This window comes from Moschus berezovskii, chromosome 1 (assembly GCF_049115385.1).
Source record: "Moschus berezovskii isolate FMDL1 chromosome 1, NW_MosBer_1.0, whole genome shotgun sequence".
NCBI lineage: Eukaryota > Metazoa > Chordata > Mammalia > Artiodactyla > Moschidae > Moschus > Moschus berezovskii.
The window spans coordinates 105,444,286-105,461,096 of record NC_142460.1 but is presented as its reverse complement, the minus strand read 5'-3'; the positions used below and the strand labels follow the sequence as shown (position 1 = coordinate 105,461,096).

Sequence of the window (16,811 nt, the reverse complement as noted above, 5' to 3'; positions counted from 1 at the left end):
TGCATACAGGTTTCTCAAGAGGCAGGTCAGGTGGTCTGGGATTCCCATCTCTTTCAGAATATTCCACAGTTTATTATGATCCACACAGTCAAAGGCTTTGGCATAGTCATTGAAGCAGAAATAGATGTTTTTCTGGAAATTTCTTGCTTTTTCCATGATCCAGCAAATGTTGGAAGCAGGATAATAATATGCAATAACTGTCTGAATTAATGAATGTGAAATTCAAATAGAAGAATAATTGACCTGCAGCATAAACAGATTTATGCAATAGACAGTTTTAGTGTAATTTCTTTCTTTATTTATCACTCATCCTTTCAAAATATATATGATTGACAGATAAGAGTAAATTTAGCTAAGAATATCATTGTGTAGAAAGTTAACTAAAGTGTTATTTGGGGAGTTTCTATACCCCAACCAAGACACCTCGTAAGTGTGCTTTCTTAATCTGGTTATAACTCTCTCATTCATTCATTCAACTTGAAGGTAATCCCATGTAACTAATAATCTTCCTATTCCTTGATCATGTAATAAACACTTTTTATAGTAAAGGACTGTCCTGTAATAGGAGAAGCAACTCTTCAAGGATATTTTTGTTGAACTACCATTAAGTTAACTAAAATCCTTTTCTCAGCCATGACCCCCAGTTTACTGCCCATATCTTGACCCCAATTACTGACATTTATTCTGTTTTAACACTCCCTTCACCCATACAGATTTATCTAGTATTCACACATAGAGCAGGAGTTGGGCAAAAGGGAACTTATTTCTTGTCTTCCTTTTGACTGTGTTAAAGCATGTCTAATTTTACTTTTCCGTTTGCTGCCAAATTCCTTAAGGTCAACAGTTAATTTTTTTTTTTTAATTTGGTTCAACAGGAAAACTGTGGTATGTCTGTATGTAATGGTAAAATATATATCCTGGGTGGAAGAAGGGAAAATGGAGAAGCTACAGACACTATTCTCTGTTATGATCCTGCCACAAGTATCATCACAGGGGTAGCTGCGATGCCCAGGCCAGTGTCCTATCATGGATGTGTGACTATTCACAGATACAATGAGAAATGCTTCAAGCTCTGATGCCAGCGTACCTCACCCAGGAAGCCACAGCAATCCAAGATGAGAGGTTTTAAAAACTCCAGAGTGGGAACTTGGTTTATCTCCTTTACGCCATATGCACAAAAAAACAAAAATAGTAATTGTTGTGCCTTTCTCCCCCAAATACCAATCTTTTAAACTGTAATAAAGCCTTTTCTGTAATTGGGGGAAAAATTGTTTTGAAGGTAATAATGGTCTTTGCTTGGACTGTGAGAGTGTACCTTTGTGAGTATTTGTTAAAAAAAAACAGCCTATGTGGTGTAGGAAATAATGTTTGCCTGCATACTGTTTAGGAATTTGTGAATGGTCTCTTCATTTATGTATGTTTATCTGCAAGACTGTTTATTCCTTATTTTGTCACATAAGTGTGTATGTGTGTGTATATCAGTTCAGTTCAGTAACTCAGTCATGTCCGACTCTGCGACCCCATGAATCACAGCACACCAGGCCTCCCTGTCCATCACCAACTCCCGGAGTTCACTCAAACTTATGTCCATCGAGTTGGTGATGCCATCCAGCCATCTCATTCTCTGTCGTCCCCTTCTCCTCCCACCCCCAATCCCTCCCAGTCTTTTCCAGTGAGTCAACTCGTCACATGAGGTGGCCAAAGTATTGGAGTTTCAGTTTTAGCATCAGTCCTTCCAATGAACACCCAGGATTGATCTCCTCTAGAATGGACTGGTTGGGTGTGTGTATATATTTGTAGAAAATTGCATGACAAGTTTTCGTTTAGGTCTAATCATATAATGCTTAGAATGCTTGGAATCATTCTAAGGAGGGAAAAATAGTTTTAAAAATCTTTTTCACTAAAAAATACATCCAAATTGATTATTATGTTTTTTTTTTCTGTAATTGATAAAACAGTAATAACAACGATCTGAGTATCATAAAATACTAAGTTATTGTGACTTCATTCTTAGAATTGCTTTCTTATATTAAAGATATTTTGGGGAGAAGATAAAAAAGCAAGTCCCCCTAAAATGGGGATTAAAATTACAGATTAGTTCCTAAGAAAAAGTTATCTAAGACCCTTGAAGGAAAAATGACCCACTGTGGCTCTCAAAAGTATTTATGTATCATCTCTAAATCCTCTAAGGGAAGTGCCTTTTCTTAAACCTTGAAGAAGAGCTGAAATCCACTTTGCAATATTATCTTGTGAAAAACAGGGACAGATTTTCTCCCTAGCCCAGTAGGGTTTGACCTCATTGGAATGGTGCTTTGGGTGAGGACCTCTTGCTGGTTATCGTGTTTTCTTGTGAACAGCTAAAAATCTTGGGAGTCTCTACTGTTAAGCTGCCCTTAAAGGATAAAGCAGGGACCACCTATCTCAGTGGGTCCATATTTCTTTTAAAGTTAACTATCTGAAGAAACTAACAGTAGTAGTAGCAGTTTTCTAAGATAAATCTTCATTTGGTACTCATTGTGTGAAATATTGATCAACATTCTCACGCTTCTCTACATCAAATTTCCTTTGTCTAGATGTTTCAACTCCAGTTTATAAAGCTTACTAGTTTTCAGAGAAGAGTGTGAAATTTTTTTTCTAAGGCAAATGGGATGGCAGGAACTACAGCATAAGTGATTATTGTTATTCCTGGGTAGACAAATACAATTTACAGTATTTTAGGGATGTTCCAGGTAGCCTGCTCTATTTCAACTTCCCAGGTATTATTGTCATCTCACATCTTAATTATATATTCCTTGCCATAGGAGAAATGATGCAAATATGTAATTATAGTGTCACCAGATTTTTGTTAAAACCAAAGTAGTAATCAAAAAACCTAACATTGATAAACTGACTCTTCTTTTCCCAATTTAGAATGATACAGAGATTTCAAATACACTATACAGTATCAACTTTAATGCCTAGCTGGATTGTGAATTCTGAGGAAAACTCTAAAAAACTTAACAAATTTTAGGGAATTTTTATTTTTCAAATCAAAGTTTGAAATGATATGTACCTTTTTGTGATAATTATCAAAGCAATTCAGAAGCCAGTTTTCTACCATTTTAGTTGAAAGACAATAGTAGATACAATTGAGATACTTGTTTTAATTTTAGAGTAAGCATCTACTTCTGCATCATACCCTTTGTAGGTTATGGAACCTGTTTAGTTCAGAAATTCTTTGTGGTGTGTGAGATAATGTATGAGAAAAGTGTTGGTAAATGCTGAGGACTATGCAAATGATACTTGTTATTTTCATGTGTATTTGTAAGGTCATACCCATCCATAAATACAGACACTTTCTTATAGAAAAGCCTTTCTCAGTATAACCTGTATTTTAGTACTTTTGTAAGTATTAACTATTGTATTTTGTTATATGTTTATTTTTAATAGTCATGTGTTTATTACAGTAAATTTGAATTGAAATCCTATAAAACAGAATTTGTTTAAACATGGACCTTATGCCAATACTTTTAAATTTTTTCTCTACATAATTTAAAACTACATAAGTAGGTCACCAAGAACTTAGCTTGAATCCTATGAAATTAAAGTAACAATTTTTAAAGTTACCCAACTGATACTTTCATTTCCTTTCACTTCCTTTACTGATTTTTTATAATGAGGTTAGCATAGATAAAATAATGAAGAATTTTAGGGTATAATTAGTATATCAGAAGGGATTTATCAACAAAATTGGTGTCAGATTATATTCATACTGTCATCACATAGCTGACATTTTCTTTTGGTTTGTGATGCTTATATAAGCCTTTGGGTTAGGTTAGTTTGTATGTATATACATGTGTATATATGTAGATAGACATGTATACAAAAACCAAGAATTTTAGCAGTTTCTGGTTTCTGATCAGAGAAAGGAACATAAGGTAAAAATTAGTTGATCTTACTAAATTCAATTCCAAAAGTTCTGTTTTTTTTTTTTTTAATTTGGGCATCTCTAGCATGCTCTTTTATATACGAAAATATATGATGACTATTAGTATGATAACTGATACAGTCAGAATCTATATAATGCATACAATTTACAAGATCAGGAAACAGATTGGAGGGAGATAACAAGTTTGGTAAACATAGCCATCGATACCTCAGTGGGAAAGGAATTCAAAAGTAGGTTCTGTGGATCAAGAGAAATGTACTTTTTTTTTTCATGAACTTTAATCATTTTTCATGTGGTTCCTATATGTGAGTGAGCTATAACGTGGTCTAATTTTTACAACAAAAAGACCTTCCTCTTCTGCTCTAATCTTCCCACTGACTTTACTGCACAGGTATGAAATGGTAGCCTATTGGATCTTTAGTAACCTTTTTTTCCCCTAGATGACTGAAACATAGGTATTTACTCCATTTAAACCAGGTGTTAAAAAGAATGATGTAAATACTCAGGGTATTAACTTGTAATTTTTGCCTAATTGGAGTGTTTAAAGTTTCATATCTAAGTAACTTTCAGTTCATAATTCTAGAGTAAATTCAGTTTAGTAAAGGGGTTTCACACATGGCGGTGGTTAAACATTCACTTTTTTATATTTAGATGAAAATGTTTGTGGACTGATACATTTTCTCTTAGTGAATATGAATTTTTTATGTATCTCTACTGTCATACCCTTTTTGAAACTCAGGAAAGACAAAGGTTCAATTATACTACTTTTGTCAGTGTACAAACCAGGTGTGTTTTTTTTCCTGTTGTCTGGATATGGCAATAGATTTTTTAAAAAGAAATGCTGTGAGAATTCATACATGAAAAGAGAGGGTTGAATTGTTTGTGCCTTTTGTTTCTTGAGATTTATACATGGATAGGATGTCATCTACTCCAGACTTTATTTTCAAAGAGAAGAAATTGTTATTTATGTGGTGCCAAGTGATAAAATAATGTCTCTTAAAGGCTTCCTGTGGACTGCCTTTATTTTCCTAAGCTCAAGACACCAGTTAACCTCAACGTAATTTTGGCCTTTATTAGAATTTCTGTGCATTATATTGAAAGCTAGGTTTACATCACCTCACCCCATTATTCCTTTTAGTTAAATAAATAAACTCACCATACCAAGAAACCAGAATGGGGCAATTTGGTTGGCCTTTAAGGCAACAGGTTTGACTAGCTAGCTATACTTATTGTCACATCTAATGCTAGGTATCAGAAACCACTTGAGCCGGAAGTGTGAACTGATAATTCCAGAGACGTTGTCAACATACTTCATACTTTTTTAAAAAAATTTTTATGGATGTTTTACATTTGTGTGATTGCCTTAGATATTAGTGCTAAAGATCATTAAATTTTTTTTTTAAATAGCAGTAGTTGTAACTTATTTTATATATTGTCCCAAAGGAATTTGTTTTAATGTTTTCAAAATAACTGTATCTGTATTTGCTTATGTGCCTTAAGTTCTCTAGTTCTGTTTCAACTTTTTTTTTTAATCTAAAGTTTACCTTAGATGAATTCCATACTTATTTCCTATAAATTGCTCTTAAAATGTTTAATGAACTTCAGCTATGTGATTGCTTGGCAGGAAGGAAAATGTTAAGAAAGTGGTTGGGTGTTTGGGGTTTTACTATATTTGGGGAGGTTTTTTGTTTGATGCCAAGCTGCTTTTTAAGATATTAAGAAAAAATCCTTGTAAACATCATGAATACCTACATCATGTGTCAAAAAAGTAAATCTACTTATTTTTGTTCCATTCTTAGGTACTATTTTTTGTTTTTTTCCTCTACAGACTCTTTCATTAATATTTTTTGAAAAAGTTCTTAATCTTTCCTACCCCAGTACCCATCCCATGGTTTCTTTATTTAAATCTTGTTGAAAGTCTCTGGAGCTATCTAAGACAACACAATTATAGAGTTGAATAAAAGCATAATGTGCTTTACAACTTTTACAAACCTGTGGCAGCCAGATGTCATTTGCTTTCAGATGCTCCAGTCTTCACAGTGGAAAAAAAAAAAGCTCTGTGTTTCTTTGTTTTCATCAGTTGCGGCACACTAATACTTTCATGTCTTGTCTAAAATATACTTTGTGCATAGTTTTTCTTTAATTTTTAAAAAGTTGTATCTAATTAAAAAAAATGTCTTTTAACCATTATTACTTGACTACAGTTGTATTAAATTTTATTTACCAAAAACTCGTTGTTATGTCTTAAATATATTCAAGTGGTGTTTGAAAAAGGAGTGGGGGAAATTACAAGTTAATATATGTATCTATTGGTATGTCCACAAAGTACTAGCAGGCCAAACAAAAGACTGAAAACATTGGTGTGTGTGAGGAAGTAGTGCTTTTTTTTAATGATTTAAAAAAATTTTAATTGTGAAAGTGATACATTACATTTGCACTGTAGTGTTCTTTTGATTTGGCTCTCAAAAATACCCCTATAGTAATATCAAGAGTAAAGAACTTAAATTTTATTCCAGGTAATGAAGAGAGGGTACATTGTTCACTAAAGAGGCAATGGCTCATTTTACGTTAGCAAAGGTAAAATCTTGAGAAGATGCATTACAGACACACAAGCAGTGCTGAACTTGTTATACTTAGTTTTTAAATTGTGCCACGAAAATAAAAAGGCAAGTTAGAGTGTGTCTTTTCCGAATGAGGGCATGGCAACTCACTCCAGTATTCTTGCTTGGAGAATCCCCGTAACAGATGAGCCTGGTGGGCTACAGTCCATGGGGTTGCAAAGAGTCGGACATGACTGAGTTACTAAGCATGGCAGAGAGTGTTTTAAATGATAAATGTCAATGCTGTTTTCGTTTCACTCATTTCTGCACCCACACCTAGAAAGTGGATAGTGCTCTGCCATAAAGCCATTTAACCTCTCTGAGTCATACTTACCTTGTTCTAGGAAATGCAGTCATAATACTCAGTTTACAGGCTTATGGGACAACTGTACGTTGAGTGAACAGTTCTGGCACAGAAGAGAATATAAATGTTGGTTCCTTTTCTGTGCATTTTGTTTTTAGTATGCAGTCAGGGAAGGAGTTGAAAAAATTGTTAGCTTGTATTTGGAAAGTCATGGACGATGACTTCTATGGTAAACCATAGAAGCCTCTTGTAATTTAAATTTTCTCTTTAAATAACCTGTGCTCTTAACAGAACAAGAGGGGGAAATGGGCTAAAACTGACTCTGCCTCTCAGCTATTTATTAACTGTTCAGTCTCTCAGTTGCGTCTGACTCTGCGACCCCATGAACTGCAGCATGCCAGGCCTCCCTGTCCATCACCAGTTCCTGCAGTTCATCCAAACTTCTGTCCATTGAGTCGATGATGCCATCCAACCATCTCATCCTCTGTCGTCCCCTTCTCCTCCTGCCCTCAATCTTTCCCAGCATCAGGGTCTTTTCAAATGAGCTCCTCGCATCAGGTGGCCAAAGTATTGGAGTTCCAGCTTCAACATCAGTCCTTCCAGTGAACACCCAGGACTGATCTCCTTTAGGATGGACTGGTTGGATCTCCTTGCAGTCCAAGGGGCTCTCAAGAGTCTTCTCCAACACCACAGTTCAAAAGCATCAAATCTTCTGTGCTCAGCTTTCTTTATAGTCCAACTCTCACATCCATGACTAATGGGAAAACCATAGCCTTGACTAGATGGACCTTTGTTGGCAAAGTAATGTCTCTGCTTTTTAATATGCTATCTAGGTTGGTCATAACTTTCCTTCCAAGGAGTAAGCGTCTTTTAATTTCACGGCTGCAGTCACCATCTGCAGTGATTTTGGAGCCAAAAAAAAATAAATTTAGCCACTGTTTCCACTGTTTCCCCATCTATTTCCCATGAAGTGATGGGACCAGATGCCATGATCTTCGTTTTCAGAATGTTGAGCTTTAAGCCAACTTTTCACTCTCCTCTTTCACTTTTATCAAGAGGCTCTTTAGTTCTTCACTTTCTGCCATAAGGATGGTGTCATCTGCATATCTGAGGTTATTGATATTTCTCTCGGCAATCTTGATTCCAGCTTGTGCTTCATCCAGCCCAGCATTTCTCATGATGTACTCTGCATATAAGCAGGGTGACAATATACAGCCTTGATGTACTCCTTTCCCTATTTGGAACCAGTCTGTTGTTCCATGTCCAGTTCTAACTGTTGCTTCCTGACCTGCATACAGGTTTCTCAAGAGGCAGGTCAGGTGGTCTGGTATTCCCATCTCTTTCAGAATGTTCCACAGTTTATTGTGATCCACACAAAAGTTTTGGCATAGTCAATAAAGCAGAAATAGATGTTTTTCTGGAACTCACTTTTTCAATGATCCAGCGGATATTGGCAATTTGATCTCTGGTTCCTCTGCCTTTTCTAAAACTAGCTTGAACATCTGGAAGTTCACGGTTCACGTTATACTGAAGCCTGGCTTGGAGAATTTTGAGCATTACTTTACTAGCGTGTGAGATGTGGGCAATTGTGTAGTAGTTTGAGCATTCTTTGGCATTGCCTTTCTTTGGGATTGGAATGAAAACTGACCATTTCCAGTCCTGTGACCACTGCTGAGTTTTCCAAATTTGCTGGCATATTAAGTGCAGCACTTTCACAGCATCATCTTTAGGATTTGAAATAGCTCAACTGGAATTCCTTCACCTCCACTAGCTTTGTTCATAGTGATGCTTCTTAAGGCCCACTTAACTTCACATTCCAGGATGTCTGGCTCTAGGTAAGTGATCACACCGTCGTGATTATCTGGGTCATAAAGATCTTTTTTTGTATAGTTCTCCTGTGTATTCTTGCCATCTTCTGCTTCTGTTAGGTCCATACCATTTCTGTCCTTTATTGAGCCCATCTTTGCATGAAATGTTCCCCTGGTATTTCTAATTTTCTTGAAGAGATCTCTAGTCTTTCTCATTCTGTTGTTTTCCTCTATTTCTTTGCCCCGATCACTGAAGAAGGCTTTCTTATCTCTCCTTGCTATTCTTTGGAACTCTGCATTCAAATGGGTATATCTTTCCCTTTCTCCTTTGCTTTTCACTTCTTTTCTTTTCACAGCTATTTGTAAGGCCTCCTCAGACAACCACTTTGCTTTTTTGCATTTCTATTTCTTGGGGATGGTTTTGATTTCTCCTGTACAATGTCACGAACCTCCGTCCACAGTTCCTCAGGCACTCTGTCTATCATATCTAATCCCTTAAATCTATTTCTCACTTCCACTGTATAATCATAAGGGATTTGATTTAGGTCATACCTGAATGGTCTAGTGGTTTTCCCTACTTTCTTCAATTTAAGTCTGAATTTGGCAATAAGGAGTTCATGATCTGAGCCACAGTCAGCTCCCAGTCTTGTTTTTGCTGACTGTATAGAGCTTCTCCATCTTTGGCTGCAAAGAATATAATCAATCTGATTTCAGTGTTGACCATCTGGTGATGTCCATGTATAGAGTCTTCTCTTGTGTTGTTGGAAGAGGGTGTTTGCTATTAACTATTAACAGAGACCAAGAAAATAAAAAGGCATGCTTTCTTCCTAATTATGTTGGGGTTTGTTAATTTTCTGTGTGATCTTTTGACATCTTTGGGGAACCTTGCTGGCTGGAGAGAGACTGTTCCTCCCAGAACTAGCTAATTCCTAGAGGCAAGTAAGGAGCTTGTTAGTGGGCAAAGTTTTCATGCATAGACCAACCAATCTCCTATCCAAACCTCCAACTGCCTCCTTTAACTCATCAAGCCAACATTTCCTGTGCCCTAAATCACCCTGAGTCCAGATACCAGATGACTAAGAACCACCCACTATGTTCCCAAACCAGCTGGAATTATTCAAACTAGCCAATCCTAAACTCTTTACCCTGTCATGCCTTGACTTTCCCGTGGAAGCCCCAGTAAAGACTGATCTCGACTTCCTCCCCATTTCTTTCTGCCTTCTGACTGACACTGATGCTTCCACTCTAACCCTGTGTGACATACTGTGCTTCTTGTTTCTAGGGGAGCTGTGAATAACATTGAACTTTTCTTTCAATGGCATTGACCACTCTTGTCACACAGTTGCCTTTATAATGACTCACAAATAGTGTTCATTTCTATGGTTTAATAGCATACTCAGTACAGAGGTATTAATACTCAATGTTTTAGTAAATAAGACCACCAATTCAGGTTTTTATACAAGAGCCTGCATATACCTTAAAACAGGATTTTGAGTCATAGTTTTATAAACATATAAATCAATGCCTACAGTATGAAATATAACCAAAGTGCCAATCACTCTGAAGAGTCAAGGCTTTGAATACTCATATCTTTTTATTTAGAGAAAAAACACAGTTGTGTGATAAAGGAGGAAAAAGGATTTTAGAAGGTCATATTGCTTAACATACTCTATTCTACTAAGATGTGGATGATACCAAACAGAGTAAGACTCTATAGGAATCCAGTGTCTGTAGGTGAGTAAACAGAAGGTAAAATAGACAATGCTCCAGGAAACTTTCCAGTGTGGTGTGACAGATATGGAATAGGCCTGACTGACCTCCAACCACAGGGAGCATAATTGACCAAATGATGCCACAGTTGCTGGCCTTGAAATCCATCTTGCACTCGCACTGAGGCCACACCTCCTACCAGCTGCTCTCAGCCAATGACTTGCAATAGGGATTCGAAGACATCCTTGTTTCTGGGAGACAGATCTCTTCTGATGGTGGGTTTGGGCTCCAGGACTTCCCTTCTTTGTGCAACCTTCCTTAGACTACCTGGCAAGGTAAGATGCTATCCAACCTTCTTTTCCTCCTTCTTCACTTGCTTCTGGAATCTGACAGCTCTCCCAGCCTTTTCTCTCTTTTCCTCCTTTTTTTCCCTCAAAGGGCAGGTTTTTAAAATTCTTACACATTTGATCTCATCTTGGCATGTGCTTCTCAGAGGACATAGGGTGAACATACGTGGTATTAGGGAAAAAAATTTCCCTATGGAACCATTGCGTTAAAGTTAGAACGAAAAAAAAAAGATACACTGTGGAGTGATTTGGGCTTCCAAATGAGATGGATCAATGGTAAAGAATTCACCTGCCAACACAGGACATGCAATGGCAACCCCCTCCAATATTCCTGTGGCTTAGCTGGTAAAGAATCCGCCTGCAATGTGGGAGACCTGGGTTCGATCCCTGGGTTGGGAAGATCCCCTTGAGAAGGGAAGGTCCCACTCCAGTATCCTGGCCTGGAGAATTCCATGGACTGTATAGTCCGTGGGGTCTCAAAGAGTTGGACACAACTGAGCGACTTTCACTTCACTTCACTTCCAGTATTCTTGCCTAGAGAACCCCATGAACAGAGGACCCTGGTGGGATACAGACCATGGGGTTGCAAAGAGTTAGATACGACTGAGGTAACAGCATGCACGCATGCAGAGTGCTTCACTAAACCTGGCTTTCTAAAAAGTACTAGTTGTTACACTTAAATTAGGTTTGGTGGCACCATAACGTGAAAACAGGTTTTAAAGTCAAAACTGTATTCAAATGCCAGCTTTAACATTTACTGCTTGGGTATCTTTGGGCAAGATATTCAAACTTTGTGGGCTTCAGTGTCCCCCTCTTCCTACTTAGGCTTGTTGTGAGGATTGAATTAGAATATAAAAGCATGAACTGTTTCAGCAAGTCGCCCTTCCCTGATTTCTATGTATTTCCTCACTTTACAGAAAGCTTCTGGAGGGCAAGGGCCTATCTTACTGGATTAATCCCACAGCATCTTCCCCTGTGCTTGGCAGCAACTTGGAAGAAGAGACCATAGCCTAGTACTTGGCAGTGGTGCTTAATCAGGAATGGTCATCCTTAACAACTGAAAGATTCTTTCATTTATGCATTCATCCTTTTATTTGACAAATACTGGAGTGGTTAATGTGGGTCAGGCAGAACATTTCCTCCAGGATTGCACTACTGAATGTGAGAGTCCCTGTCCTCAAAGTGTATAGAATGATGGGAGAAGCAGACATATGAACAGACAAATTCTATATAGTATCATAGAGGAACTTATAGGATTCCAGGGACCAAAAGCTGTGTATATGGAAATATGAAACCAGCACTTTGTAAAGAGATGGGATGGTCTCTTCTTTTCAGTTGCTGCCAAGCACTGGGTAAGGTAGTGTGGGATTAATCTAAGAAGACAGGCCCTGGCCTCCAGAGCTTTCTGTCAAGTGAGGAAAAACAGCAACCAGGGAAGGGCTGCTCACTGTGACAGGGAAATACCATTACAACTAATGGCCTAGTTTGTTGCATTTTCCACTTCTCAGCTTTTGGTTTCCTTATACCTACCATTCATAAGATTGTTAGTGCATTTGACCTCTGACGTATAATCTTGCTCTGCTATTATCCTGGGGCATTTAAGCATATGGGACCCATCCCTTTGTTCTAGCCTCGGGTTGTTTTGACCTCTAGTCAACAGACCTTCACTCCCATTCACTCCAAGTAACATACAAGGTCATTCCTTGGATCATTTCATCACCCTCTTCCTCTGAAACCTTAAACTCTAAAGCCTTTCTTTAGCCATAAAAAGGAAAAAAATTGGGTCATTTGTAGAGACGTGGATGGACCTAGAGAGTATCATACAGAGTGAAGTAAGAAAGAAAAACAAATATTGTATATTAACACATATATGTGGAATATAGAAAAATGGTACAAATGACCCTATGTGCAAAGATTAAATAGAGACACAGACATAGAGAACAAATGTATGAATACCAAGGGGGAAAGGGTGGCGGTGGGAGGAGTTGGGAGATTGGAACTGATATATATATACTATTGATACTGTGCATGTGCTGTGCTCAGGCTTCCCTGGTAGGTGAGCTGGTAAAGAATCAGCCTGCAATGCAGGAGACCCCAGTTAATTCCTGGGTCAGGAAGATCCCTTGAAGAAGGGATAGTTTACCCATTCCAGTATTCTTGGGCTTCCCTGGTGATTCAGAGGGTAAAGAATCTGCCTGTAATGTGGGAGACCTGGGTTCAATCTCTGGGTTGGGAAGATCCTCTGAAGGAATGCATGGCAACCCACTCCAGTATTGTTGCCTGGAGAATCCCCATGGACAGAGGAGCCTGGCGGGCTACAGTCCTTGCAGTCGTAAAGAGTCGGACATGACTGAGTGACTAAGCACAGCACAGCACAGTGTCCATGGAATTTTTCCAGGCAAGAATACTGGAGCAGGATCGAACCCCCCTCTCTTGAGTCTCCTGCACTGGCAGGTAGATTCTTTACCACTGTGCCACTTGGGAAGCCTATGTATAAAATAGATAATTAGCACATACTGTATAGTGCAGAGAACTCTACTTAGTGCACTGTGGTGATCTGAATGGGAAGGAAGTCCAAAAAGGAGGGGATATATGTATATGTATGACTGATTCATTTTGCTATACAGTAGAAACTAATGCAACATTGTAAAGCAATTACATTCCAACAAAAATTAATTTTAAAGAAATAAAATAAGATGAAGTCTCTTTTGCCACAGTCCTCCTTTCCTTCTATCTCTCTCATTCTATAACTTTCCTGTGAGTTTAACTTCCAGTCTTCTAAAGCCTCTTCATGCAGGCCCCTGTGCTACTCATTATCCCTTTCCAACCTGCATTCCATCATCACAGTGACATTCCCACACTCTTACCAGCACTCAAAATTTACTCACCCTTTTGATTTCCCATTCCACTTACTCTACCACCTCCAAGTATATCAACCCAATGATTGGCATTCTCCTCTCCTTCTCCCGAACTATTGATCACAAGTGGAGAACATCAGCTAATTTAAACCTCTAAAATTGTGTGATCTCCAGCTTCAACTGGGCAAGACTTCTTGACCAGACTTCGGTACGGACCTCCTCTCTTCTCTTTCCTCTCTCTACAACAGCTCACTCACCACTCTCCTGATGTATGCCACTGTCTTCTGTTCTCAGCAGCTGATCTTGCTTTCTCCTCCAAAGACAAAGGACATTAAGTAGAACCTCTCTGCCCATACTTACTTCCTGTCCTCTCTGTTCTTCAGGATTTAGGTGTCCCTCCTTCACCTGAACTCTGAATCTCATTCATGTAGCATCTTAGGGAGTTCCTTCTACCTCCTCCTCTGATTTTTAACCTCTCTATGAGCACTTCGCATAGCATTTAAACATACTCTAGCCTTTCCCATTTTAAAAATCCTTCTGTAGCCCCAAGTTCCTTTCTGACTCTGTGTGTGCTCAGTCATGTCTGACTCTTTGTAACCCCATGGGCTATAGCCCACCAGGCTCCTCTGTCCATGGTATTTCCCAGACAAAAAACCACAGAATGGGTTGCCATTTCCTTCTCCAGGGTATCTTCCCAACCCAGGGATTGAACTAGTGTCTCTTGCATCTCCTGCATTGGCAGGCAGGTTCTTTACCAACCGAGCCACCAGGGAAGCTGTTCTGACTCTACCTGCTTTTTAAAGTCTTTTAAAAGTCTTTAAAATAACTCTTAAAGTTTTAAAGTCTCTCCTTTGCCTCACTTCTTAATATACCACTATCTGGCTCACATACTTAACACTACAGAAATCACGTTTGCCAAGAGCTCCAATTACATCTTTGTTGCTAAATTCTAAGTCCTTATCTTATTTAACAAATTTGATGCTCCTGATAACATTCTTCTATCTTGACTGTAGTCATACTTTTCCTTCTCTTTCATGGGCTCTTCCTCCACCTCTGCCCTAAATTCTCAATCATCTGGCTTTCTTCTTACCCTGTCAATAATTATCTAGGTAATTTTTTCCACTGCTATGGTTTCAGTTACAACTATATTAGTTAGATCTAACCAGTCCATTCTAAAGGAGATCGGTCCTGGGTGATCATTGGAAGGACTGATGCTGAAGCTGAAACTCCAATACTTTGGCCACCTCATGTGAAGAGTTGATTCACTGGAAAAGAGTCTGATGCTGGGAGGGGTTGGGGGCAGGAGGAGAAGGGGACGACAGAGAATGAGATGGCTGGATGGCATCACTGACTCGATGGACTTGAGTTTGAGTGAACTCTGGGAGTTGGTGATGGACAGGGAGGCCTGGCGTGCTGTGATCCATGGGGTCGCAAAGAGTCAGACACGACAGAGTGAGTGAACTGAACTGAACTGAACTGAAATCTATCTTCAGACAGGATACTTTTATGCAAATACTTTCTAGAGATTTATGTGTGAGTCCATAATATGGAACTACTAGAACCTGAAACTCAAAAACCTCTTTTTCCAAAAAGATTTATCTTATATTTCCTTTTCTGGTTGATAGCAGCAAAATTGACTGGTTATCAAAACCAGGAACTGAGGAGTAATTTTTCCTATTATTCAACCATGCTTCAAATATTGAGTACCTACTTTGTGCCAGGAATTCTTCCTCTTTATATCTAAATCTATCTGTCTAACTTCCCATCCTCCCTACCAATGCCTTAGTTTCAAGCCTTCATCATTCCTTGTATGGAAGAGCCTTCCAAGTGGTTTGCCTAAGATCAAAATTCCTTGTCGCCATGCAACTGAAACAATACTATCTGAATAGAGAATTTATTGAAAGATAGCTGAGGCTCACAGAGTTGATGAAACAGCCAAGTGTCATACCTGGAAAATAGGCATAAACTGGGGCAGCTCTAGAGAACAGTGAAGCAAGATATACAAAATGTTCTTTAAGCAGAAATAATCAGGATAAAACATCCCTGACTATCCACCCTGCTAATAAATGTATCTTTACCTCACAGACTCCTCAATTGAAATCGCCGGTGGAAACACCCAATTTGCTGACACCAGTTCAAGTACCTCACTGGCTGCTAAGGGCCAAAGGGAAAAACAAAGACAAAGATACATTTGAAGAGAGAGACACAGAGAGAGAGACTTGAATTCCTTACGGAGAGGAAAGGTTTGTTTCTTGTCAAAATGAATGCGGTGTGGAATCCCCAAAATCTTGGCTGGGGTGGAGGAAGAGGAGGAAGCTTCATGGGCTTACCCATCTCTGTGCCTTAGCCTCCTTCTCCTGGAATGCCTGGCCTCTAGCTATCTCCCCCATATTCTCTGAAGGAACTAGGATTCATTTCCTCAGGGGAGCTTCTGCGATCACCCTCTTCCCATCCTGTAACCAAGCAGGACCCTATGGGGCCCTCCCAGAACAGGAACTCCCTCCCTCTCCAGAAACTAATCAAAGAATAAATTTAATCAAACATGTGAGGAAACGCAGAAAGGAAAACAGTCAAGCAAGACAAAATGCCAATAGTTTAGGCAATAAACAAAGTCAAGGACCTTTCCTCCCCAAGAGCTATAGATAATATTCTAAGCCATGACCTTTGAGTTGTTTTGCAGATAATGAAACCCCCACCAAGTGGAAGAAGTTAACTGTATGCTGCCCACAAGCTCGTAGATCCCAGAGCAGTTGGTACCAGGTTGATGATGTTGACTCCTACTTACCTAACTACCAACCAATCAGAAGACTGTCCACAAGCTGACCACACAGTTCACCTTTTTCCTGAAAGCCTTCATAGAATTCAGGTCTTTTAATCACTAGTGTGTCCTGGACTTCTTGCTTGGCCCTGTAATAAATGCTGCACTTTCCTTCACCATCAGCCAGTGCCAGTAAGTCTGTGGCTTTACTGCACACAGGCAAGCAGACCCAAATTTGGTTTGGTAATAATCCCAGATGAGCTCTTATGTGCCCCCATTACTTCTTTTACATGTATCCGTGAGAGTACTTTTCTGTTTATTTGACTCTTTATCTCCCTCTCCCATATAATAGACTCTTTAAAATCAAGAACCACTTCTTGTTTGGTGAGGTTTAAGAATCTAGCCAAAAATCCAGCTTAGAGGAAAGGACCAGCTGGGGTAAGCTGCCTTAGTAGGTAGTTTTGGAAAGACCAAGGTCGCTGGAAAGTGAAAAAGAGA

The 16,811-nt window shown here is 38.8% G+C and overlaps 1 protein-coding gene across 7 annotated transcripts in view; it reads left to right on the top strand.

The window, feature by feature from the left end:
• KLHL24 (kelch like family member 24) overlaps window positions 1-6,158 on the top strand; it is a 39,941-nt gene extending 33,783 nt beyond the window's left edge. For all 7 annotated transcript variants that reach the window (XM_055409476.2, XM_055409502.2, XM_088838734.1 and 4 more), the window contains one exon: window positions 876-6,158. In XM_055409476.2, the coding sequence (XP_055265451.1) occupies window positions 876-1,076 (201 nt within the window). In that variant the 3' untranslated portion in view covers window positions 1,077-6,158. The remainder of the gene's footprint in view (window positions 1-875) is intronic.
• The last annotated feature ends 10,653 nt before the right edge of the window (window positions 6,159-16,811 follow it).